Source organism: Pezoporus flaviventris, unplaced genomic scaffold, assembly GCF_033815535.1.
Source record: "Pezoporus flaviventris isolate CSIRO_AGI_PZ_B2104156 unplaced genomic scaffold, CSIRO_AGI_Pfla_v1 ptg000113l, whole genome shotgun sequence".
Taxonomy (NCBI): Eukaryota; Metazoa; Chordata; class Aves; order Psittaciformes; family Psittacidae; genus Pezoporus; species Pezoporus flaviventris.
In genome coordinates this window covers 2336996-2362022 of record NW_026892661.1, presented here as the reverse complement: position 1 = coordinate 2362022, position 25027 = coordinate 2336996, and the positions used below count along the sequence as shown (strand labels likewise).

General features: G+C 56.4%; 3 protein-coding genes across 4 annotated transcripts; all 3 read right to left on the bottom strand.

Moving 5' to 3' along the window:
- Positions 1 to 4363: 4363 nt before the first annotated feature.
- On the bottom strand, positions 4364 to 13682 carry ABCG4 (ATP binding cassette subfamily G member 4). 2 transcript variants are annotated; one of them, XM_061478055.1, is made up of 15 exons: positions 13123 to 13682; positions 11439 to 11668; positions 9196 to 9313; positions 8980 to 9112; positions 8694 to 8744; positions 8374 to 8519; positions 7953 to 8076; positions 7592 to 7706; positions 7221 to 7360; positions 6903 to 7001; positions 6546 to 6714; positions 5904 to 6004; positions 5550 to 5708; positions 5282 to 5400; positions 4364 to 5190 (listed from the first exon to the last, which is right to left on the bottom strand). In XM_061478055.1, the coding sequence occupies exons 2-15, from the start codon at positions 11665 to 11667 to the stop codon at positions 4965 to 4967; spliced, it is 1929 nt and encodes a 642-aa protein (XP_061334039.1). In that variant the 5' UTR covers position 11668; positions 13123 to 13682; the 3' UTR covers positions 4364 to 4964. The 2 variants fall into 2 exon arrangements, with proteins under 2 accessions (XP_061334039.1, XP_061334038.1); XM_061478054.1 differs by having other exon boundaries at positions 11439 to 11671; positions 13123 to 13681.
- Positions 13683 to 15948: 2266 nt separating this feature from the next.
- On the bottom strand, positions 15949 to 18550 carry LOC133282027 (CUB and sushi domain-containing protein 2-like). The gene is made up of 5 exons (XM_061478013.1): positions 17310 to 18550; positions 16863 to 16997; positions 16470 to 16637; positions 16132 to 16365; positions 15949 to 16035 (listed from the first exon to the last, which is right to left on the bottom strand). Exons 1-4 carry the CDS (start codon positions 17371 to 17373, stop codon positions 16151 to 16153), a joined length of 582 nt encoding a protein of 193 aa, XP_061333997.1. The 5' UTR covers positions 17374 to 18550; the 3' UTR covers positions 15949 to 16035; positions 16132 to 16150.
- Positions 18551 to 18755: 205 nt separating this feature from the next.
- HINFP (histone H4 transcription factor) lies at positions 18756 to 23222 on the bottom strand. Its single transcript, XM_061478012.1, has 9 exons — positions 22984 to 23222; positions 22510 to 22736; positions 22215 to 22326; positions 21802 to 21954; positions 21233 to 21310; positions 21019 to 21139; positions 20786 to 20924; positions 20386 to 20510; positions 18756 to 20068 (listed from the first exon to the last, which is right to left on the bottom strand). Exons 1-9 carry the CDS (start codon positions 23144 to 23146, stop codon positions 19546 to 19548), a joined length of 1641 nt encoding a protein of 546 aa, XP_061333996.1. The 5' UTR covers positions 23147 to 23222; the 3' UTR covers positions 18756 to 19545.
- Positions 23223 to 25027: the final 1805 nt, after the last annotated feature.

The following is a 25027-nucleotide window of genomic DNA, read 5'->3' as shown; positions in this document are numbered from 1 at the left end:
CTGTGTAACGCAAGTGCATGGACACACACACAGACATACACACCTACCCTCTCACTGCTTGCAGATGCACTCTAGCAATGCTGAGACCATCTGCAGGGCTGCACGCACACTGCTTGTTCCCTGGGTGCTGGCTTGGGAAGTGCTGGCCTGCCCAACCATAGGCAGTGCTGAACCAGGGGCACTGGGGCCCTGGATAACCCCAGAGGTCTGCACATACACCGCATGGACAGAGATGCCCCTGCACACACACTGTGCCTGTCCCCATCACTGTGTGCTATCCCCCAGTACCCCTTTCCACACCCCACTGCATGGACACCCATTGGTGTACCCGTGGGTACACACATCTCCCCTCGCATGCATGTCCTCTGGCCGCTCAGGGAGGGGAGGCACCCAGGCAGTACACTATAAATATAAGTTTTATTGATGTGTGAAATCCAACACGTACAGCTGGCATCTCAGGAACACTGAAATAAGCCGCAACATCTCCGCCTGCTCAACAGCTCCTGGGGAACCCTGGACACTAGAGAGTACCAGCAGCAAGCTGGGACCTGCAGGGCACTTACCTGCACCTATGGCACAGCCCAGAGAGCTGGCAGGGCCCTGCCAGCAGCCCCATGCTTCCCATAGAGCCCAAGAGCTCACCTCCACCCTGCCTGGTTCCTGCCAGGCTGCAGCTCTAGGCAGCAGGGCCCTGGTCCTGCTTCGCAGCCTCCTCCCAGCAAGGCAGAAAAACCCAAGCAGATGCCTCATGGGACTGCCACAGCAGAGCTACAGCTGCGAGAGCAGGATCCCTCCACCTTGGGTGTGTTATTTGTATCATGTTTTGGCAAACAGTGCCAGGAAAAAAGCAGCTCACTCCTGGTCATGTGGAAACATGGATTTCAACACCTCTGCATGGTTCACGCCTGTTCTGTATCACACTTACACCCCACAGTACAACCTCCCGTGCACACGTGGAAGCAGCAAAGGCTAGAAAACCTCAGGGTCCAGTGTGGCAGGAATGCACTTGGAGATCTCAGGCAGCCACAGACTGCTGGTGACAGCAGGGACAAGACAAATGGTGTGTCCACACACAGGGGAAAGGAAACTCTGGTTTATTGCCTCATTTGAGAGGGGTGAATGCCTGGGAGAAGCCCCATCCCCTCCTTGTTCTATCCCAATCTTCCCTCCAGCAAACCCTAGTACCAGCCAGGTGATGATGCATTTGCTCTTCTTGTGCGTGTGACAAAGGTGGCCCGGACATGCATGGTGGTGAAAGGCCATAGCCCTGCTTGCCTGCCTGCATTCACCGCACACATGAGGGAGAGGCAGTACCTGATAGAACCGTGCCCATGGGCTGAAGGAGCCAGGCTAAGGAGCTGAAGCAGTTTTGGATGGGTTAAGGTTCAACCGGTGCTCCCAGGGGGCACCTGAACCCTGTCTTCATCTATTCAAAGTGCATTGCAAGGGAAAGCAAGGGGCAGGGAGGAAGAGGAGGTGTTGAGGAAGAAGCCTGCTCTCCTCCATCACATTCCTCGTGATTATCCAGACGCGTTCCTTGGTGGGATTCCCGTAGCCGGACGCACCCACAGCCCTGCTCCCCTGCTCCCATAAAGTGCATCCTCGCTGCTGTGTGCCGGGCCCAGCACGTGGGTGCTCCCCACCTTGGCAGGACAACGCAAGACCCAGTCTGGGCACTCCTGGCTCCACACCACAAAATGACCGGTGTTATTGCCAAGGGGGCCCTTTGCATTTCTCTGTGCCTTCCATCATCTGTGGGATTGCCCTCACTGAGAGGGAAGGGGCAATGGATGGCCCTGTTCAGGACACCTTTGCTCAGTTCACTCCTCCTGCACCATCTGCCCTTGGGCACCACCAAGACTGCCTTTGCCTGGGGCAGGATCTGCCAGACCCAGTCCCTCTCTGCTACTCTGTGCCCAGATCCCTCCCTCATTGCAGCCCCTTGGTACCAACACATTCACTTGCCAGGCCCGCTGGGAGTGCTGGTGCCCTTCTCTAAGGCTCCTCGGGCTTCCTGTTGCCATGGCCCTGGGGATGAGCACCCTTGCTCAGCTTGGGGACACATCCATTCTCCATCTCCAGCCTTGCCCTGGTCCTCTGCCCCGCAGTGGCCCCATACCCAGTCAGCAACCCGCGCACTCACCAGCACAGGAGGCCTGGGCTGTGCTGAACTGTCCTGGAGATCCTGGTGGTCCTGCCAACTGCCCCATCCTGGACAGGCTGGTCTGAGCAGCCACCTGCGGAGGTACCTGCTCTGGCAGTCTTCCTCTGGCCATGCCAAGCTCGGGCAGCCTGTCCCATAGGGCTTCTCTGCAAGCAGCGCAGGCTGGCCAGCAGAGGCTTCTGCTGCAGCATTCCCATGCCTTGAGGGACACGGGCAGTGGCAATCACAGGTGCCTTCTGGTATCCCCCTCTGTTCCACACATGGGCCATTGCTAATCCATCTCATCGTGGTCCTTGTGGGAGTGGTAGTGGCGCTGGCTGTGCTGGCACAGGGCTGTCCCAGCAGGACTCAGTGCTGGGAATGGCAATGCCTCCAGTGTGCAGGAAGCTGTGCAAGACGACATCACTGGCACCTCCTACCACCTTGGTATCCACCAGGGAAACCCTCAGCCCAGCAGTGCACACTCTACACAGGGCAAGGCTGAACCAGCCACAGCCCGAGAGCAGGACAGAAGTGAGGCATCAGTCCCATCAGCCCCAAGGACAGTGAGATGGAGAAGGGTGACAGCCCACAGCACCCCCTGGCTCCCTGCCCATCCATCCACCTCGTGACAGAGCACACACGGGGACCATTCCCCACTCGACCCTGTGGCTGCAGCTGGCAGCATCATGCCAAGGAGAGTGCAGCTCCCAAGCTGGCACAACTCCATTGCAGGGCGTGGCACAGAGCTGGCGGTGAAGGAAGATCCAAGAGTGGAGGGGAATTCTGTGAGGGACAGCAGAAAGTCAGACAAAAGCCCCCGAGGGAAACCCCAATGCTCAGCATGAAAAGGGCATCAGGGCATATCCTGCTTCTGAACCCTCTGTGCAGGAGAGCCCCGTCGATGCAAGCTCCTCACAGTAATACTGTCCAGGCAGGGGAAACACGGCCTTGCTGAGTGCCCAGCATCATCTGCCGTGTGTCTGCCATCCACCTGCAGGCCAGCCAGACCCTGCTGTGTGGAGCAGTCCCAACATGAGACAGTTAAAGCAAAGGACAGACTCAGTGATTTTGCTGAAATCTGGCCTTTGCCCTGCAATTCCCTGCTGCTCCGAGAGTGCCAGCAGCATCACCTCAGAGACTACACTGGAATCAGGGCCCAGCATGCCAGGATGGGGCAGAGCTGCTTTCCCGACATCCATGCTTGCAGTGCGATCCCATGTGCATGAGTGACCAGTGCAGCCTTGTGACACCAGTGCCAGCGACACTAGTTCCAGAACACCCACAGGGACAGGCCGGTGCTATGCAGCTAAGCAGTGTGCTGCGTTCCTGGCACAGCAGCATGTGCTGATGCCCCACCAGCTCTGGTCTCAGTTCTGTTCCTTTGGTGAGCCAGCGAGGTGCCAAAATACCTTCCATCCTCAAGGAGTGTGGAGAAGCAGGTGACTTTGGAGGAGCCACTTGCCAAAAGGTACCTTTTCTTGATACAGTCACAAAGTGCAAAGCCCTTCTCAGTGTTAGGGCTGCCCAGTGCAGAATACTGCTGGGAGATCTCACCTGCTTTCCAGTTCTGGCACTCTGGGACCCTCTCCTGCACAGTGTTACCGTGGGAGCTTTGCACTGTGATGAGGCTGGGTGTCCCTGGGGATGGATGGCATCCCCTCCTTGCACAGCCGGCGTTGCTCATCCTCCTTGGTCTGCTGAGACAGCCACAATTGTGCCGTGGGAATACGGGTGAGGAATGAGATGGTGCAAGGGAAGGGTTCAGGGCCAGCTCTTGTCCTTCATCAGTAGAGGCTCCGGTGACGGCATGGCTGAGCCCAGCCCTGCTTTTCAGCCACCTTGCACTAGCAGGATATGGGAACCTAAATCTTCCCTGCTTCATGCAAGCGTTTGGAGGGACCAGTCACTTCTCTCCACGTTCTTTGATTCTATCCTTTTGGCTGAGACCCCGAAGACAATAGGGAATGAACATGAGACACCCAAAGGTATGAGAATACTGTTGTTTTCCCAGATCCTGCCATATCCCCAGGTTTGAAGATCCTATCTCCGAGGATAGCATCCGAGCAGAAGTCTGAGCAGAGCCCCAGGTCCTTCCTTTGCCTGCTGGATCCCTTTCCCTTCCATGTAGGATGGGAAGCAGTTGGTTTATAAAAAAAGAAAAAAGAAAAAAAAAAAAAAAAAGAAGAAAAAAAGGAAAAAAAAAACCTCAAACATAACAAATAAAAACCAGGGAGGATTTATGCAGAAAAAAAAAAGAGGATGCAGTAATTTCTGTGACTATGGTGACAGGAAGCACTCAAGCCTTGTGCAATTTGGCCTATTGCATCTTTGGGCTCTTCTTAGCATTGACACACGTGCTGCTGCCTAGGGCAAGCAACAGGGCTGTGGGCTGCACTGTGGATCCATGCTGTGGGTGTCTCCTCCTGCCTTCAGCCCCAGGACATCACTCTCCTCTTGACCTTGCTCAGCAGACAGCTGCCTCCATGGGACCATTCCCAGAGTCCCAGTGTGTTGGGTGGAGAAGGGCAGTGCCGGGCAGAGGTGACAAGAGGGGACCCAAGCTCTGTGGGGTTGGGCAGTCCTGGGGGACAGAGTGGCATGTGCCAGGGCTGTACAAAACGTTTGCAATGAAGAGTGCATGGAAAGGTTAAAACAGTTCCGAGATGTCTCAAAACCCTTCTCGACTGAGCCAGGCCTGGCTGGCACCTACCAATGCCTCCGCTGTGGTCCGTGACCTGCCAGGAGTGCTGTGTCCATCTGCAGAATGTCTCTTAGAGCAGGCCAGGCCTGGGAACGGCACTGGGGCCCCATGGCCCCTTTATCTCTCTGATTTGACTTTGTACCTGAGGACCAGGTAAGCCAGGAGCCGCAGGATGACAAAGAAGATGCCCAGGATGAGGAAGTCCAGGTAGAGCTTGGCCTCTTCCACATCCAGCTCCTGCAGGATCTTGATGGGTTTTTGGAAAGGACAGAAGTCCTCGAGGCATTCCAGGTCCTCACGCTCCATGGCATAGATGGTGAGAATGACGCCCTCAAAGCCGTACCTAAGGCAGAGCACACCACGAGCATCACTGCATGTCCCAGGCAGCCCCATTCTCTCCCCAGCCTAAGGGAGCCCAGAGCATGGAGTCCCACCTGACATAGGAGACATAGGAGCTCCACTGCAGGTAGGTGGGGATGGTCTTGAAGCTGACAAAGAAGCCGGAGAAGAGCAGGACAGGGATGGCAGTGACAGGTCCCACAAAGGTAGCCACCTGGGGAGCAGAGACCATTAAGTGTCCTGTCCCTGTCCACAGGCACTCACGCCTATGGGCAACACTTCTCTCCATCCCTCCTTGTCATGGGACCCGTGCAACTTCCCTCCCATCTCCACGTAATAGGTAAAGCCAGGGCCCCATCTGACCTGCAGAGAAGTAGAAGCAGCTCCGATGAGAAGCCCAAGGGACTGGGCCACCAGGGCTGTGGCGGTGGCCAGGGCAGAGAAGAGGAGGAAGCGTGTGGCTTCAGGTGGCTGGCCTGTCATCCAGTACACAATGCTGCAGTATGCAATGGGGCAGATGATCTGGAGAGGGGCAAGCAAAGAGAGCACTGTGCTGGACCCATGGACATCTTCAATCCACAGACCCTTCCTAGGGGATGGAGGGATGCAGAGACCCCTCAAAGGCCAGCCCAGGGAACTGTGTAGCCAGGCAATTGGCTGTGCCAAGGCAAGCACATCAGCACTAGGGCCACACTTTCAGCCCAGCTGAAAGCTCACCTGGAAGGGCACATCTGCCATGGTCTTTGCCAGGTAATAGGCTTTCAGGCTGTACCAGTAGTTCAAGTGCTCTCTCAGGAATACAGTCATCTCCTGGGGAACTGCATAGAAAGAGTTAGCAGTCAACAATGTCCTGGCCTGAACTGCTCCAGCCCCTGCTCCCACTTGCCCTGGTGCAGGCAGATGTGATGCTGTCCCAGCACAGAGCACCAGGCAGCCTCCTGCCTGCACCGTTAGTGTGCAAGCAAATCTTCACCAGGGAACAAAGTCAGTGACCAATATGGGAACTTTCTGCACAGAAAAGTCAGCTTAGATGGGGGCTTTTTAGGCAAACCTTTTGAGGAAGTGGAAGAGGGGTGAAGCAGCTGAAAATGCAGCTCTACAGACATTTTCTCAGAAGAAAAACCCAAAGCATTAAAAACTCCAGCATTCTGCTTCAAGCCAGCAAGTACCTTATAGCCAAGCATTAAAGAGCACAACTGCAATATACCCAAATAGCAGTCCCTCTTGTCTCTTATTTCCCCCCTTTTCCCCAGTTCATCTGGCTCCATCACACACCACCCTGCAGACACACTGCTGGAGCACCCCCTCTGACACTGGGCTGGGAGCAGGGAATAGGTGTCGGGGGAAGGAATTCCTTACAGGTGAGGATGGTGGGCATCAGTGCGGCGAACATGAGGAAGAGCATGGAGAAGAAGAGGAAGCCGGTGTTGTTGAAGACTTTGCCCGCATCGTTGCCGATGTGCAGGTAGAGCAGCCCAATGAGCACCCCGATGCAGATGTGGGACATGAACCGCAGGTGGGTCAGCACCTGCAGGCACAGAAGGAACAGGGGCTCAGTGCTGCATCCCATGAGCATCTCAGCAGATCAGGGGACAGCCTGCCTGTTCCTCGAGGGTGAGCCCCACTCCAGCCCCCATTCAACTCCTGTTTCTGCCTGTCCACAGCAACTGAGAGGCCCCATCCCCTCAGCTCTGGCCCAGCCTCCCCTGTCCTCACCGTGTCCCTTAGGATGCAGATAAAGGTTCTCTTGAAGAGGATGCAGAACTGAGTTGAAGTGCTGGTGGCAAACGTGTGGCTCTCGATGTGGTCCACGTCCTGCAAGACAACAGGCAAGTCAGAGACATGGGTCAAGCTCACATGTGCTCCCTGTGAGAGAACAGGTACAGCAGCAAGCACATTGCTGTTGCTCAAGCCAAATGGAAGCTGATTGAACATCTCTGCATTGGGGGCAGAGGAGACTGAGTGTCCCAGGGTGGGCACCCTGTTACCTGCTGCTCCCTGTCACCGGAGGAGGGTCCTCTCATCCCCACTCACCGCCACACAGTGCGCTGGGCATGACGGATCTGATCTGTCAGGGCTGCTCTTCTTCTCAGCCATGGTGCACATGCCATTCTGGACAGCTCGGAACAGGACAGGGTTGAGGTCCCCATATTCTCCTGAGGCCACCTCAATAACTGTGGAGGCAGACAGGATCCATGAGAGGTGCTGAGCCAGCCTTGCCATTGCTATCCCCATGGGGCAGGGGTTGGGGCATCCAGGGATGCTGCATCACAGAGCAGCACTGCCAAGCCAGTGCATAAAGGGAAGGGTGCAGGCAGCCCTGCTCCATGGGGCTTCGGCACTGGATTTGGAACTTGCCACCCTCTTCTCCCCACCACGGCCCCAGCTGTTGTAGGAGCACTCACTGAAGTCAGCAGGGTTGTGGTATGTGGGGCAGTGAAGGCCAAGACCCTTCAGGTAGGGGATGAGGTTGGTCACGATGCCTTTAAAGATGCACTGGCCCTGGCTCAGGATGTAGAGCTGGAAGAAAAAGCCAGGATATGGGAAGTGCAGAGCAAACAGGGGCACTGTCACCTGTTCCTACCCACCTCCCTGCCCTAGGCGACACAGGGCAACCTTGCCAGACCTCGGCCAGCAAGGCTGTGTGCCACACAAGTCCCAGGTCAAAGGCCTGCAGCCCATCCCTCCCATGGCCTCTCTGCTGGGTCTGGAGCCAGAGGGACCCTGCATCCCTGACGAATCCTGTGTCCAAGCCCAGCCCCAAACCTTGTCGAACATCTCAAAGAGCTTGGCGCTGGGCTGGTGGATGGTGCAGATGATGGTGCGCCCACCCTGAGCCAGGGACCGCATCAGGGAAACCACCTGGAAGCAGGAGGCACTGTCCAGACCGCTGTGGCCACACAGGATGGGGTGGAGGAGAAAGAGACAGCAGAGAGAGAGAAGAGGAGATTTGAGAGAAGGAGGAGTACATCCTAAAGATGCCCTTGCTTGTGGGCATCTTTTCAGATTGATAGAGCATCCCTTTGCAGCCATAGCTCTGCCATCCCTGAGCCCTCTTGGGGCTCAGGTGGGCACAGTCACATCCCACCCTCAGGTCTTGCAGCCCTTCTGTGCTCAAGTGTGACCCCCCGGCGCCCCCCAGCAGGAGAAGCCCAGCTTGGGCAGGCAGTGCTGGGCAGCCCCTCACCTCGTGGGCTCATCGAAGAACATGACGGGAGGGTTGTTCACCAGCTCCAGGGCGATGGCCAGGCGCTTGCGCTGCCCCCCCGACAGCGAGCTGGTGCGGGTGTAGGAGCACTCCAGCAGCCCCAGAGCCGTCAGGATCTCATTCACCTGTGAGACAGCCTCATTGACCATGGGCTCCCATGGGCCCTCACCCCATCCCTGACACCTCCCTTCAAACTCCATTGTTGGGAGCCACTCAGCATCCCCTGGTCCCCTCAGGGTCCCTCCTCTCCATCCTGGGGAGAGATGAAGGGTCCTGGACATACCTTCCTCTGCACTTACCAGCTCCTTCTTCACCTCCTGCTTCTCACTCAGCTTCAGGTTAGCAGAGACCTGCAGGGAGAGGATGGGCAGGGGAACACGACTGTCACATGTAGGGAACGGAACCGACTGCACCATGGCCCAAGGGCTGGGAGCAGTGGCTCAGGATGAAGGGAGCAACAACAGCAGGATTTTGCCCACATGTCCCAGAGCCCTTGGAAATGCCTGATGTCAGCGTGGGCTCAGTGCCTGAGGACACAGGATGCCCACAGAGCCCAGCAGGCTGCCTGGCTGCAGCGTCGCTCACCATCATAGCCTCCAGAACAGTGAGGTGTGGCAGGAGCATGTCATCCTGCATGATGTAGCAGGACATCTTGCGGAAGGTGCGCAGGTCCCGGGGCCGGCCATTCACCAGGATCTGGCCCTTCATCCCCGTCTCCCTGCAGGAAAGAGGAGTCGGGGGAGTGCAGCACAGGGCCCCCGGCCCTGCACTCCCAGACCCATGGGCTTTCCCCAGCCTCACCTGTACCCAGCCAGGATGTTCATGAGCGTGGACTTCCCAGCACCCGAGGGGCCCATGATCCCGATGAGCTCCCGCTGGCAGAACTTCCCTGACAGGCATTTGAGCAGTGTCTTGTACCCTGCAGGGAGAGAGCAGCATGGGTCTGGCTTTCCAAACTGTGTCCATCGCCATCCCCAGGGCTACAGCCACAGCAGCTGTCATGTTCAGCATGATCCCTGACCCTGGTCCTTGGCTAACCCCACTGATTTCCAGCACCAAAGGGGCACATGCCCTGGATCCCAGCAAAGGCGAGGGAACTCCCTGGGTCAGGGCACGTAGATGCCGAGGAAGATTACCAGGGTGTGACATTGATCCTGGGCATGTTTTCAGATCCTTGTCCATAGGGGTAGCAAAGATGGGCAATGAGAAGCAGGGTAGCATGGGGCAGGCAGAGTCCCCAAGCCTGCTGGATGCCTGGCTGTTGCCTTCATTGGCATTCATGCTGAGGCTCCCAGCAGCAGCCACTGCTAATCAGACCTGGAATTATCTCTGCTTTAAATGCAGCCGATTAGCATTTTCTGGCAGAAGGAACATGATGTGTTGGGAGCAGAGAACAGGCACAGCCTCAGGCTCTCAGGAGCTGTCCCTAAAACACAGCCCTGGCAGGAGAGCAATAGTATTGAAGGGCGCTAGGACCATGCTGAACCATGGACCAGCTCTGAGCATCTCCTTGTTGAAAATACACCCCTCCTGCATCCCGTGGTGGCAGCTGGTGTCAGGTGAGAGCAACACATCCATCCCCAGCCCACCAGCTTGGCCAAGCCCATACAGGTACAGGTCATAGTCCTAGCACCACACTAGCGGGGGTAGCCCTTCTGGCTTGTCCATCCCCAGGACAGGGGGTCCAGCGCCACAAACTCCTGGTTCCTCCTTTGCACCCCTCGGAGTCAGAGGGGCAGCAAGGGTGATGAGAGGAGGGCAGGGGGCTGTACATGACCACAGCAGAGCAAGCACGGCCGGCAGCCCCCCCATCGCATCCCGGCACCACGCACACAGCTCCGGCACCGCGCATGCTGCTCACGTCGGCGCCACTGCAGCTTGCGCAGCGGTTACTTGCGTTCATTGACTGCCAGTAACCTCCCGCTTCGGCACAGCGGGAGCCTGGATGGATCCTGGGGGCTGTGGACAAAGGCACCGGGAGCTCCCCCCGCCAGCTCCTCCACCTGGCCTCGGGGGAGAGACCCTCCCATTGCCATCCCCAGATCCCAGCACCCATTGGGATGCTCCTCTCTGGTCCAGCTGCCTGAGCCTTTCCCCCTCCGTCCCTGCAGGGCACTGGCTCACTGGCAAGCAGCGGGTCCGAGGACTCCAGGGTGCTACAGCACACTCTGCCCTAGGGAACTCAAGTTATGCCATGGCTCCCCTTGGGATGTTGCCTCAGCATCCCAAATGGGCAAATCTCATCCTGAGGATATTCAGAATGCCCCCACTGTCTTTCAGTGCCTCAGTTTCCCCCGCTGCAGAGCCTAGGAAACAGGACGGGATGAAGCCTCGATCCAGGGCTCCTGGGTGGCAGAGCACCTTGCTAAGCAGCCCTGTGCCCTCGGTCTGCTCATGCCAGACCCCGGCTCATCCCTGCCTGCCTTCGGCTTCTGCAGATCAGCTCCCCCTCCATCTCATGGGGCTGCCTGATTGGCATCCCATTAACTGAGAAAGCTAATTAAAGCAGACTACCACCCACCAGCCGCCATCTGCCTCCCCTCTCCCCTCCCTGAGCTCTCGGCCAGAGCTGTACACAGGAAAGAGGACCACGGTGTCGGCTGCGCAGGGAGGAAATCCCCTGCAAACCACACAGATTCTCCTTGCCAAGCTCTAAGCTGTGGCACCCTTTGGGGTCTCCTGCTATTGGCACATCACACACAGCCATCATACCCCAAACAAGAGCACTGGGGAAACCCATCCATCCTGCCTGCCCCTGAGCCTGGAAATTAGCCCCATCTCCCCCATGCAGCCCTGAGCAGAGGATTCCCTGGCGAGAGACTTCTTTCAGATGCAATCTGCTTTCCCTGGGCATTGCACAGCAGAGGTGCACAGCAACTGCTGCAGGACACGAGCCTGCCCTCCACCCATGGGTGCCCAGCAAGGACAGCCAGCCACAGTGCCATGTCTAGCACTCAGACAGACCCCAGTGCTGGACACCCAGCCAGGGGTGCGATAACCCTGCAGGTCCCCTCCGCTGCCCTTCCCCAGCCGGCAGCTCCTACCTCTCTTCCTCCACCAGGAGCCTTCCCGCACAGAGTAGGACAGGTCAATGAATTCGATGTTGACAGCTGAGCGCTTCGGGAGGTGAGAAAACCTCTGGGCCTCTGTGATGTGGTTCTCAACCTTCTTCAAGTGGGTGGTGAGGAGCGGGGCATCGGCAGGGCTGGCGTGGCACACCGTGTCCTCCAGGGCAATGGAGACACACGCGGGATCCATACCCTTCTCTGCCATCCTGCTGTTGGAGATGCACAGGGACTGACTCACTGTGAGTCCCTAAACCAGCCTACAAGTCCTTCCACATCCTTTCCTGCTGGCCCCCTCTGCCCTGTGATACATTGCCCAGCTCTAGTGTGGCTCCCACAGCTAGATAGAAGGATGGACTTGGCCAGAGAGCTGAACTTGTGCCTAGGGGCTTACAGCGAGGTGATCAGTCAATAATTCATGCACCTCCTGTGGCTGGTCCAGCTCTGGCAGCAGAGCTAGCAGGCTGTTCAGCCCTACTGCTGCTGGCTAGCTGCCCCATTCCTCTCCACCACGGTGGGCACAGGATAGGAGGTGGGATAACTGATGTTCTGCCCTCAACAGGAGATGCCCAGAGGTGCCTCGATGGCCCTAAGGGCTCCCCAGGAGCTGCCCGTGACTGGCCCATCCAGGACTCAGGGGACATGGGCATGGAGTCCCAAGCAAGCAGGCTTTTCCAGCCAGCTTCTCAGACAAAGCACAGCATGCCTCACCCAGGTTCCTGAGGCAGGGCAAACCTGCCTTGATTAGACACTCAGCTGGTGTCCAGGATCCCCATGGGCTTCCTTGGTCAGCCTTAATAGAACAGGGAAGGGACCCTACTACTGCGAGTCCTTCTCTGCTTCCCTTGGCTCATTTCACCTTCCTGGCCCTTACCAACACAGCCTCAGAGACCAGGCCAGTACTTAATTGGAGCCATTGCATGATGCTAATATGCACACCTGCCCAAACGTTCTCTTGCTGGGCAGTGTTATCTGCCTGCAGTCCTCCCCACAGCCGGCTGCAGCACGGCCAAGCTCCTCGCATCTCCGCTTGGCTTGCAGATTCCGCGGTGCTGGGGGGGGATGTTAAGCCAAGTAGAGTGTGGAACCCTCTAACCCCAGATCCCACTGCAGCACCAAAGACTGGGGGGAGGCTGGGGATGCCCACAGCCCTGGGAAAAGGAGCCTGAGGAGGCTGGGCCCGGCGCCCATGTCGCCTCCAAGGCTGGGGTCCTATCGCTTCGCTAACCTACATTGTGTTGAGAGCAGGCTGCAGGCAGCTCCCCGCTGTAGCTGCAATGCACACACACAATTCCCAGGAAGGAGCCGCGCCGAGATCTTCCCAACCCTTTCCCCGCTGCAGATAGATCCCTTTCAGGACTGCAAGGAAGCCCGCCCCAGCCCCGGGGAAGAAGAGGTAGGAGCGAGGACCCCAGCGCTCAGCACCCGCTTGGCACCGCCGTGTCACGCAGCCCCCAGGGTGCGGGCCAGCGGCAGCGGGGGGTTCGGAGCGGGAGAACGACACCGCAGGCACAAAGCGCCCTCGGGCTCACCTTGACTCCTTCGGCCGGGCGCACAAGGAGCTCTAAATCCCGCAAGCCGCTCTCCGCGGCTTAGCCCATCCCCGGCACAGGATGCTCTGCCTTGCTCCCCGGGCAGCGGAGGGGTGTCCCCGCAGGCTCACCTGCAGGCTGCGGGCGCGGGGCTCCTCTCGGCGGGGTCCGGCCGTGCTTCCCTCCGCCGCAGCGCCCTCCGCCTCTCACTTCTCCGCAGACAAAGGGGCGATGCCCGCGGCGGGGGCTGGGAGCGGCTCGGCGGCGGCTCCGCCGGTGCTCAGCGCCGGCAGCCGGGCTGGGCGCTGTCCCCGCGGGTCTCCAGCCGGGGTCCCCTCCCCATCCCTCCGCAGGGCTGGGCTGGGCTGGGCGGCGGCCGGGCGGGCAGGAAGGGATGGAGGGAAGGAAAGGATCCCTCCGACCACCGCCCAGCAGTCGCTATCAGCGCACCCGAGCGCGGCTGCTCGGCGATGCCCCTCTCCTCCAGCTTTGTGGCTGCCGCTGCCTCTCAGGGTGGCAGGATGGGCTGCCCAGGCAGGCAGCACTGCCAGGCAGAGAAAATCCTCTTAAAGGGACCGGTCCTAATTTCCTCTCCCTGCAAGCTACCAGGCCCTGAGCATCCCTAGCGCACAAGCCTGGGGTTCACTAGCCCTGTCTCCGCATGCTCCCAGCAACCCTCCTCACTGCCTGCTCCTGTTCACATACGGGACAGAGCTCACCGCAGCTCCCTCCATTGCCACCTCAGCCCAAAACTCCGTGAAATAAACACCCCCTAAGTCCAGTCCTGCCCGGGACACTTCTGACACCGCTTAGTCGCTGTAGATCCACCCCAAGAGGGGCACAAGCTGGGTGAAACCGGGGCTGCAGCACAGAGTGCTGCCTGGGAAGCTCATACCAGGCATCAAGAGCCAGGGCTGGTAGTGATATAGCTGGCCAAATAGGGCCTTGATAGAGGAATGCACCTACTCAGGGCTTTACCCACATCACACACTCACTTCTGCATCTCTTCAAGCAGGACCTGCCATCCCCGCCCTCGGCAGCACCACGCCTGGCTCCACGCTCGCTGTTACTCACACCTCTCCCCCACCACAGCACTTAAACACGAGAGACATATGGAAATGAGCTGCACTAACAAGAGTATTAATTAAAAACCATCTGTTGAGCCAAGGAAAGCTTCCCCCCTCCCACAGCCAGCCTTGGACTGGGACAGAGTTTAGGGCAGTGATTTGGCTCCTCGCAGAGAAGATTCAGCCAGTGGGGCAGGACAGCCCACAGGCTGGGATTAGGGAGGGCACAAGGAGGTAGTAATGGAGCCAAGCTCCATACAGAGGTCTTAAGTAGTCTCCTCACAGAGCAAAAGGCACGCTGGACCTATCCAGTTTGGTCTGTATTCAGCACCCTGACTTCCACCCCCAGGGCACTCACCGTTAGCAGGTCCCTCTCTGCACAGTACCATAACAGTCCTGTGTCCCTGCAGGTGGGCACAAGCAGGGGCTGGAGGTGAACCCCTCGATGTCAAAGCCCCTTCCTTCTCAACTGCTCAAGCCTGGTTTGGGAGCTACTGAGACCAAGCTGGTGGCCACGCAGCAGCCAGCAGCTGCTGCAGCATCCTTTTGTGAAGTTGTTTCAAAGGGGAAGGCCAGCAGGGATGGGAGTCCAGTGCCCGTAGGACCTTCCTACAGTGACCTTAATCACAGTGGTGTTCCCATGGTTGCTCACATGTTCAGAACAGTATCAGTGGCAGCCTGTCCGGGCTCTGTCCAGGGCTTCAGTGACAGAGGAGGCAGGAGAATCTCTTTGCATGATGGGAAAACCTGTGTAATTTCCTGTAAACATACTTTTAATTACCCATGGTGGTGGTGCTGGTCCTCCAGCTCCCCTGACAATCCCATCACACGTGTTCCAGACCACCTTTTCCTTCCCTGGGGGAATAAAGTACCTGACTTTTCCATTGCTGCTTCAGAGAGAGCCAGGGCAGTTCCCAGGGAGCACAAGGCTGGAGCCGGATACCAGTGTCAGCATGAATGCAAGCCACTGAGCACAGCCCCAGTGAGGCGGGAATGATCATTGAAGGGGAGAACAAAGAGTTTAGGGAAGGAAGCCTGTTCAGAAACCCACTCCTGAGAAGAGAGGTGGCAGAGCACAGGGTTACCACAGTGCCCGTGATGGCTGCTCCTGCCAAAGGCCACATTAATAGCAGCAGGGCACAGGCTAACAGGCCCCATGGTAGGCAATGAGGGCCCACAGCCCAGCTCCATTCTCAGGTGCTTGGAAGGAGACATTGGGGACCCATGCACCAGGTCTTTTCCTCCAGCTATGGGACCAAAGAGGGTCCTGCTGTGCTCAGGACCCCCTCTTATACCTCCTTACCCATTTTACTTGCAGGACATCAGCTTCCATGTGTCCCCAAACTGCTAAAAGTCCCTGGGGAAAGGGGCTCTCAGGGCAAGAGTGTAGACACTTCAAAGAAGCATGCCCTGAAGCCAGTGTGTGGACCACATGGCCATGGGAAAGGCTTTGTATCTGAGAGCTCACACAATTAGCTGTTCTGGTCCTAGCACTCCCAGGGAGGCTGGGGGGCAGTTTGTCCCACTCTAACACTTGATTCTTCAGTAATGGGTGGTGCAGCACTGGTCAGGCTGCTGTGGCCTGAGAGCTCTGCCCATGGCATGGAGATAGTGAGCAGGCACGTGTTCTCTCCCTCCTAAAGGGGACATGAACCTTCTCTAGGAAACAGCCAGGCAAATGGGGGTCAAGACAGCACCATTCCCAAGCCCAGCTGCAGGAAACGCATGCAGCTCCTCAGTGCCTGCTGCTCATAGAACATCCCCTGCCAATGGAGAGTCATGGGATGGGGCCAGGCAGGAAGGCAGCCCTACAAGAGAGCGAGTCCAAAACATCTCCTCTCCTCTTAGATGACAGCCTTGAAATGCATGGAGCTTAGGAAAGAAGAACAGCAATGATGAAGGTAAGCAGATATCCGGGGTTGAAGCCTCCCTCGGCATGGGGCCAGCCCTGGGTGGCCCAACTCTATCCAGAGGAAGCTGTAAGGAGAGCAAAGGCAGCAGATTTTGAGCTGTTTGGCACCCCCCAGCTCTCACTGTCACCCTCTCCCACAAAACAATGAGGGAGGCCCTTACCAAAGGTGAGCAGCAGCTGTCAGGACTCACCACACGGGACATAGCAGTCACACTCGCAGACATCACAGCGCAGGAACCAGCGGGCCCAGCCCGAGTGCTTGGTGACACAGCCCGAGATCTTGATGCAGCCACGTTTGAGGAAGGCTCCCAGGTGGGCCTGGGTGCTGCAAGATGAAGAGCATCTCCCAGTGATGTCCCTCTCACTGATCTCAATCCGACCTCGCAGGCAGATCCCTGCAAGAGCAGAGCCAGAGCCCATGACAGGCTGCCCACCAGCCCTACAGCTGGGAGAAAAGAGACTGGAGACCTGCCTGCAGCCCTCACCCAGCAGTACTCACGGAGGCAGGTGGGCTTGGGGGTCCAGCGGCCATCGGACTGGCAGGCACTGGCTGGGTCCCCCAGCAGCAGGAACCCAGGTCTGCAGCTGTACCGCACCACGGAGCCGACCCACCAGTCATTGCCGTACACCACCGAGTGGAAATCTGCTTCGGGTCGCCCACAGTTCACTGGGGACAGGGAGGTTGCTGAGGGCAGTGCAGGGCTAGCACCCTGTGCAGCCCAAGAGCATGCACCCACATAAGGCTGTGGGTGTTGTGCAGGATCTGCAGGTGCCCCAGGACTGCTGGAGAGACTCCACACGTGCATGGCACACAACCTGCCCTCCCTAAGCTGGCTGTGCCAAGCTCTGCAGCCATCCCCAATCCCCCCCGCTATCCGTGCTCTGGCTGTACCTCTGCAGAAGGACTTGTATCCCAGCCAGCAGCAGCTGCCATTCCCACACTGGCTCCTCTTCAGCTCCTTGTGCTTTCCCTTGCAGCCTCCCAAACAGATGGGTGCTGTGCCAGACCAGTAAGTGTCCAGGTGTCCTGGTGCCATAGGGAGCAAGGAAGAGCAGGGTTGAGGCTAGGGACCACCCTTTCTGCCAGCTCCCCAGTCCTCAGAGATCTGCAGGGAGGTGGTACTAGCCCAGCAAAGGCTCATCCCAGCTCACACCCTGCTGTGGTGAGGAGGGCATCCTCTAGCAGCACCCAGCTCTTGTGCAGACCAGCTCCCACTTCCCCTGTGCTCACCACAGGGGCATGACAAAGGTCTTGCTCGCTGCTCCAAAAGACCAGTCCAGCCAGGTGCCAGCAGTGCTGGGCAGCCTGTAAAGCCCTCTTCCCCAAACACCCTGTTACCTTCTGGGTCCTCACAGGAGACCAGCGTGGCCAGCACGGCGAGGAAGAGGAGGCCCAGTCCCATAGCGCACACTCTGCCCTCCTCCCCTTATCCCTCAAATCAAAGGCCTCTCTCTACTTCCCCAGGAGAAAGTGAACTTGGTTTCCATGCTGTAGGACAAGGGGAAAGGGGAGGAGACATTCCCTTTAATGCCAATCCTCTCCCCACCAGATAATCTCTGGCAGATTACCCTCCCTGGATCCAGTGTTTAAAGGGACAACTCCTCCCAGTCACCACATCCTTGTCTTCACTCCCACCACCAAGCACTCACATTGTGCAGGAGTGCTGTAGTCCAAGATAATGCAGCTGCAGCTGTAGCTTTGGCAACAGAGCCCTGAGGCCCGCATGCTGGAAAGAGGGCCAAGCTGGAAGTACTGCAAATGAAACCTGGCAGAAGGCCATTCTCTCAAGGTATCCTTAATCCAGCTCTGCCAGGTACCGGGGAGCAGGAGCTGGGCAGAGGCCGGAAAAGTTAGGCAAGACCCAGCCACATCACTTCAGCAGCACAGGGATGCTCTAACCAGAGTTAGCAACATCCTCCTGCACTGTGTGCTGTCAGGGCTGCTGGGACAGACAGCTGCCTCCTACCCTGTCTCACCCTCAGCACAAGGTGCCCAGCCGACGGCCCTAGCTGTGTTCATATGGATTCAGCCCCAGGAAACCTTCCACACAGCTTGCAGCAGGCAGCTCTGCCCACTATCATCCCTGCTCCTTACCAGCAACTGCAGAGCATGCTGCCCCTCACTCAGAACACAAGCCTATGGGGCTGCTCTCATCACCCCATCCCAAGGGCACAGCCACAAATCACACCCAGTGTTTGTAATTGGAAAGTGAGCAGATGGCCAAGGGTTTAGTATAAAGTGATCTCCTCCATTAACCTGGAATTCCATCAGCTTTTGCTGAACTGCTTGAGAAGAGAGGGGAAAGTCAGCATTCAGCCCATATCAGCAGAGTGCTTCCCTGCCTTCATCTCAGCACATCAACTCCACACACAGGGTGATGAGGGTATCACTCCAGGGACACCAGCGTCATACTATCCTCATCCAATTCACTTGACGAAGGGCAAGCTGGCTCTGCTCACAAGCCCAGACATTGCAGACAGATGACATTTACACCCTGAAGGAGACAGCAAAAATCAAACCCATGTAGGCAACAAGAGTGCCAGAGTGAAACCTGGCCTTCCAGTGCCACCTCTGGGACGTGGAACAACACACTCGCCAAGGCAGCTGCACCAAGCAGCAGAACAGAGGACATGTGAAGAGATCCTGGCTGCTCTTCAGTGCCGATCTCCTGCACTGCAGACTCTAGGCAACTGTCTCATCCTCTCACCACAACGTGCCACGGCTGGCAGGGATGGGGCCGAAACAGACACCAAACACTGACTGGCTTAGCAGTCTTGACTTTTATTTGTCTTGCCAGAGAACACTTTGCCCAACCAGGAGCCCCAAACCCCAATGTGGGGAAGAAACCCAGAGAAGGACAAATGCAGTAAAAAAGCTTCCAATTCCCCAGTGCTGCATCAGCCTGCAAGGGACAGTACCTCCAGCCTTCTCCTCCCACGAATCAGTACAGCATAACGGGACCAGTGGTGTAAACACCACTGACAGCACCAGCTGAACGACCTAGGAGAGGTGATGTGCAGGGAAGTACCGATGAAGGCAAACAGAGAACATGCCACCCCTGGAGAACAAAGTATGGATCGTGAAGAACAGCTCTGCTATGCGCCACTCATCTCCCCAGGGAAGAGGCTCCAGCTGGTGTCTGCTCAGCACACCATCCTGCCTGGGGAGATCCTAGCTGAGGACCAAGCTCAGCAAGCGCTAACAACTTAGCTGCACAGCAGCAGGGACCACATCACCAAAGAGTGACCAAGAGGGGAAGCACTGTGACAGGCAAAAGCCAAACCTCCTGGAAGGGTGGGAGATTCTTGCTAGTCCCTAATCCCCCACAAGGAGGAGACGGACAGCTCTTTCCAGCTCAGGTCACTTGACCACAACTGAGAGACCTGTCCTTCCCCTCTCCCTGTGCTGACCAGAACCAGCAGTCACTGAGGTTGGGCCAGCAGAGGAGGAAATTCACCAGCTGCAGGCAGATGAAGAAAAGCTCAGCCCTATCCCTCAAGCACTTCTCAACCTGCCCCACCAGCACATCCCATGGAGGCCCAAGTTTTCCTCATGCAGAGAGGCAGGTAGCGCCTCACACGATCTGGATGCCCAGCTCCTCAGCTGTCTTCTGCAGACGGTCCATGACATTCTCCTCCAGCTCCATAGCCACCCCATTGGCTGCTGCCACTTGCTCCTCTGAGGAGGTGCTGGCCATGACATAATACACAGTCTCAGCCTCCCCATGCTCGTTGGTCCTGTTCACCACATGGATGATGGGGTTGGCTGGGGCGCCTGGTTCTTTCCCCGATGACAGTGCTGCTCCTGCGAAGACACTGGGCCGTGCTGGCTCAGGGCTGTCAGCACAGTGAGAGGTTGAGGGTAGCTGGGTCACCTGCAGCTCAGGAACACAGTGTTCAACTGGTTGAGCCTCTCCTGAGGCCTCCAGAATGATGCCCTGCAGGTTGCCCTCACCCTCAGACAGCACCACACACTCAGTTGAGCCATCCAGTGCCTCACCCCGCTTCTCTCTGTCCTTCAGTAGCTGCTCTGTTAGCTCCACACTCTCGTAACGCACCAGCTGCAGCCTCATGTAGCCATCCTCATGTTCCTTGTACCTGAGCAGAGATAGGTAGGGGTGATGGAGCCAGTCACACTACAGCCCTTTCCCACAAGACAGGTAGCAGCCTGAAGCTGCAGCCAAGGAAGGGAAGGGGCACTGTGAAGTTGCACACTGGTTGCAACGGCCAGTACTTCATATATAATATTGTGCAAGTATGATAAAAACCCTAAAGTACATGGGTCTTGAACACATTACAGGTAAATATCAGAGCCCAAGCACTGCCAGGCCTCTACTTCAGCAAGACACAGGATGTGGTTTCAGCTATTTCTTGTACTAGAAAGGAGGTAATGAGAAGCTAAGGCTGGGCAGTACCTGAAGCGAGGATGTCCCGAGGGCCATTTGAACTGATGTTTCTTCCTGAGGTGGACAGTGAGGTTGTTTCCACGTGTGAAGCACTTGTCACAGACATGGCACTTGTACCGCGGCTCGAAGTCACCCTGAAGGGCAGAGAAAGGGATGTGAATACCCCATGAGCCTGATCAGTGGGCCTGGAAGGATGAATCATGTTCTCCAAGGAGGCTGATAGGATGTACTATTGCAATAATAAGAGAGAAGTGCAACCTGACCTCACATTCCTACAGCCCTGCTCAGCCTGGGGTACTTCGCATGACTAGTTTTTTAATTCATGCTTCTGTACAGCATGTTGCACTAGCAGTTCTCACCCTCGCTGGGAGGCACTACACAGCAGAATAGCCCTCTGCTTTCTTTGTACCTCATGGACTTTCCGGCAGTGCAGTTTGATGGAGCAGGGGGAGCGTGCAGTGAAGCTACAAGCCTCAAACTCGCAGTGATAGGCTGGCTCTTTGCTGTGAGTTTCCAGATGTTTCCTCAAGTCAATGAGATTCTTGCAGCTAAAAGGAAATGATAAGGGAACAAAGTTGAACACTGTGAAGCACACACACACAGGTGCCTCTGGGCGGCAAGATGGAGAACCCTGGTCCTCACCTGTAGTCACAATAGTCACACTTGAATGGCCGCTCCTCACTGTGCCGAAAACGAATGTGATTGCGCAGGGAGGAGGGCAGTGGGCAGGTCATGTCACACATTGGGCACTTGTAATGGTTCACTGTGTGAAAGAGTGGGTGGAAAACATTACTGCAAAACAGGGAAGAGCACACACTCTTCCTGGCCTCAGCTGGGAGAAGGGGTCTTTACTCACCATGGTTCCTCATATGGTCACGGAGCAGTCTCTCTGTGGCAAACCTCTTGGAGCAGTGAGAACACTGAAACCTCTGCTCTGCAGCATCAGGGGCAGAGAGAAAAAGGACAGGGTGGTGAGAAAAGAGATCAGAGCAGAGAGAACAGCACAAAGAACTGCAAGTGAGAAAAAGAGGCAACTGGGAACCCTCTCCAGGCAGAGACAGCAAACACTGACTACAAACAAAATCACTTGCAAAGACCAATCTGCTTCCCCTTTGCACAGCTTCCTTGTGCTGCCAGTGCAAGAACTAGGGAGCAACCCATCACACACACACATCAGCACAGCTTGAGGGAACTCAACAAACAAATCCCAGTGCTGCTGCAAGAGCCCATCTGCTGCCTTTGACTTTGCCTGGGTCCTTACAGGATGAACAGCTTTGCCTGCAGCAGTGTCTGAGGTCCCAGCCATCAGAAAAGCCAGGCTGCTTTCAAGCACACTCATGCCCTTTGCTTACAGAGAACAGGCACCTCTAGGAAGCCAAATAACCCAGCCAGAGGACTGCTTACAACCCACCCACAGGAGCTTACGGTCCAGTGCAGTCTGACGGCGGATGTGGTCAAAGAACTTGGTGTTGTTGGCAAACATCCCCCCACAGGTAGGACAGGCCACCACCTTCTCCTGCGTGTGGCTGCGCAAGTGCTCCCGCAGTTTGCAGCGCCCCTTGAAGGTGCAGTCACAGTCTGAACAGAAGCAACAGAATGCCATTAATGGATTAAGATCCTTCACACATGGGCCACAATCTGCAACCTGACTGAATGGCAGGCTTCTTGCTTCTGTTTTGGTTAGCAAAAATCAACTCCAAAAAGCCCCCAGAGAAGAGTCACAGCAGGATGAGATCACTAAGCGAGATCATTAATGTGATCCCTAATGTTCCTGGACAACATCTGCAACTCAGCCCTGTGCAAAGCTCTCTAGAGAGGCCTTGCATGCACTCACTAACCTTTCCAGCCACAGAGGACCACATGGTTCTCCTTCCCTCTTGCCTTGTACTCTGAACAGAAGCTGTGATCCTCCACGTGCCGATAGAACCACTCGGGATTATCAAATGATCTCTGTTGGGGAGCAGGGACAAACAAAAGAGGGTAAAGAGATCAGCCTGAGCACAACAGGTTCTTTCACACAGGTACAAATACAGGCAGGCACGCAGGCGAGCTGCAGGACAAAAGCAGCTCTCCTTCCCTTGGCTGCACCAAAGATGAAATATACGAAAGCGAAACTGGGTTCTCTGTTCTCACCTCGCAGTACTCCCAGAGGCACAGGAAGTTTTCCTGGATCTCAGGGATGATATTGCGGCTCTGGAAATCCAGCTGGCAATGGCTCACATCTGACTGGCTCTGCAGGGCCCGCAGCCCCCACTGCTTCAGCTTGGTGTGGTAGCAGTGGAAATAGACGTGGCGAGTGAGGTCAGCTGAGCTCTCCAGGGAACAGAAACCGCATTCCTGCCACAAACACGTGTATTCCTCTGCAACAGGCAGATATTAATGAGATATGACATTTGCACCCTGAGAAAACAGGAAATATTCATGCTCTAACAGCCTGGTGGAAACTTTCCAAGTAAAGCTCAGGTTGCAGCACACAGAGAACACCACAGCTTTTTTCATGCAGTCCAGCAGCAGCAGCGCTGCTCTCCTCGGGGACAGGGGGATCCTCACACAATGCAATAGATCATACAAGTGGGAGAGCAGCGGTCGAGGCTGCCAGCGCCTTACCGAGAGGGTCCATCTCGTCCCGGCGCTCCTTGGTAAGGTGCTGCTGCAGGTGCTGGGCCACATGCTCGCAGAACTCCTCCATCTGCGAGGCCACGTACGAGCAGAGCTCCCATTCGCACTGCAGCACCAAGGCACCCTTGCCGCCGGCCTTGGCGGGCGCCATGGCCGGGGATGCAGCGCGGCGACGCCGAGGGCTCACCGCACCGCCGTGGCCACGAGCTGCTCCGGTGTTGCCAGCAGGCCTCGGCGGCCCCGCACCGCCCGGAACCGCGGGGCCCAGCGGCACCGAAGCGGCGGCCAAAGCCGGGGGAGCCCCGGGCAGAGCGGAGCGCTGGAGCGACCGCACTCTCCGTCCGGCTCTGCCCCGCCGGGGGGCGCCGGAACCCAACGGACTGCACCGCTCCTCCAATAGCGGCTGCCCCTCCGAGCCGCAGACCAATCACCGCGCAGGAGCTGGAGGCGCGCGTACAGCGGCCGAGAGGGCCCCCTGGAAACCGGAGCTGGCTCGCAAAGGTTCCGGCCCCCTTTGGGGCTGACCTGCGAGCGAAGTCCTTTTGGGATTAAAGCACGTTTGGTTATGGTAACATTTGGGTTCGCTGCTGCCACATAGGTTAATTTCTTGTCGTTTCAGAATGCTTCCTTGTCTAAACAAGAGAGTTCTCACCGTGCAAAACTGCGGTCAAAAGCCTCATGATTGAGCATCCCAGCCAAGCACCAAACACAGAATGCCTCAGGATTGCAGCTCCTGCTGTGAGATAATGCAACATATTCTCTTTACTCAGTAACTGAAATGACAGTTTGAATTAAACAAATATACATTGACCATTACAACTGCTGTGCCACGCTTTTGTAACACCAAATGGAGACACAAAACTCAAAGTTTGCTTTGGCACAGGTAAATGCCACGCTAAATCCAACCAAAATAGTATAAAATGTGCCACAAAGCGTGCCTTTCTAACACACAATGGCTTCTGTAATTCCTGTCATACACACCAGCTCTCCCCTCTGATGTGAATGGGAAGTACGTGCCGAAATTGACTCAGTTAGAATCTGGATCTGTTTGTTGGGGGTTTAGTAGCATTATTATTTTATCTCCATTTATTTGTTTTCTGCAGGATCTGTTGTTTTCAATGTAATTATTTTGTAACCGGTGCAGAAAACACCTGGCCAGGTTAGACAGTGCAAAGCCATGAGCTTGAATGGGACTGGGATTTAACCTGTGTATCCTAAAGAAAGTATATAAATATCCAGCGCAGAAGACAAAACTATCTGGGAAGCCTGCCAGGAAGCAGGTGGCAAACTAAGCCTCCTGCTGATAAAGTGCAGACAGCCCTCTTCTGTTGGACTTCACATCTGCCCACACATCCCCAACCTGCCTGGTGCTTCCTGCCCATTCTATTACCTGTCAGCCAAACCCAAGACACCTGCGGGTACCAGGATGGGGTGGCTAAGAATGGATGGACCACAATAGGACTTGTCTTATGTAAGGGCATATATGCACGGTAAAAGAGTCGGCACACAGTACCTTGATTGTGTGATGTCCTCTTGGTCCTGAGCTCCATGTCTGAGCAGGCAGAATACCCGAGTGGTTCTGCAAGTTAAGAATACTGGGAATTATTCAGGTTGTTATTTCAGCTCTGCTTTCTCCACTTGTCTCAATGGCCTGAGTAGATGCAGCCTTTGCCAGCTGCTGTTCTTTGCATTTCAAGTTCATATGGCAGGCCAAATTAATCTCTAGGCCAGCACTGGGCAAAGTACACAGAGTTACAAGAGGAACAGATCTTACCTAATAGTCCTGCAAGCTGGCAGCAGACTCCACAAAAGGAGAAATATTTAATAATGAAGAACAGATTGGCGCCAGTCTTGTCCTGCTCATGTAAAATGAGCACAGCAATGCTGTGCCTGCTCTGCTTGTACACAAAATGCTCTAGAGATCATCTGCCTCACCAAAAACCTATCCTCAGCGTATTGACAGGTTGTGCTACCCGTGCTGCAGGGAAAATGGCTTTCTTACAGCAAATGTGGATGTTTCAGAACTAGGATA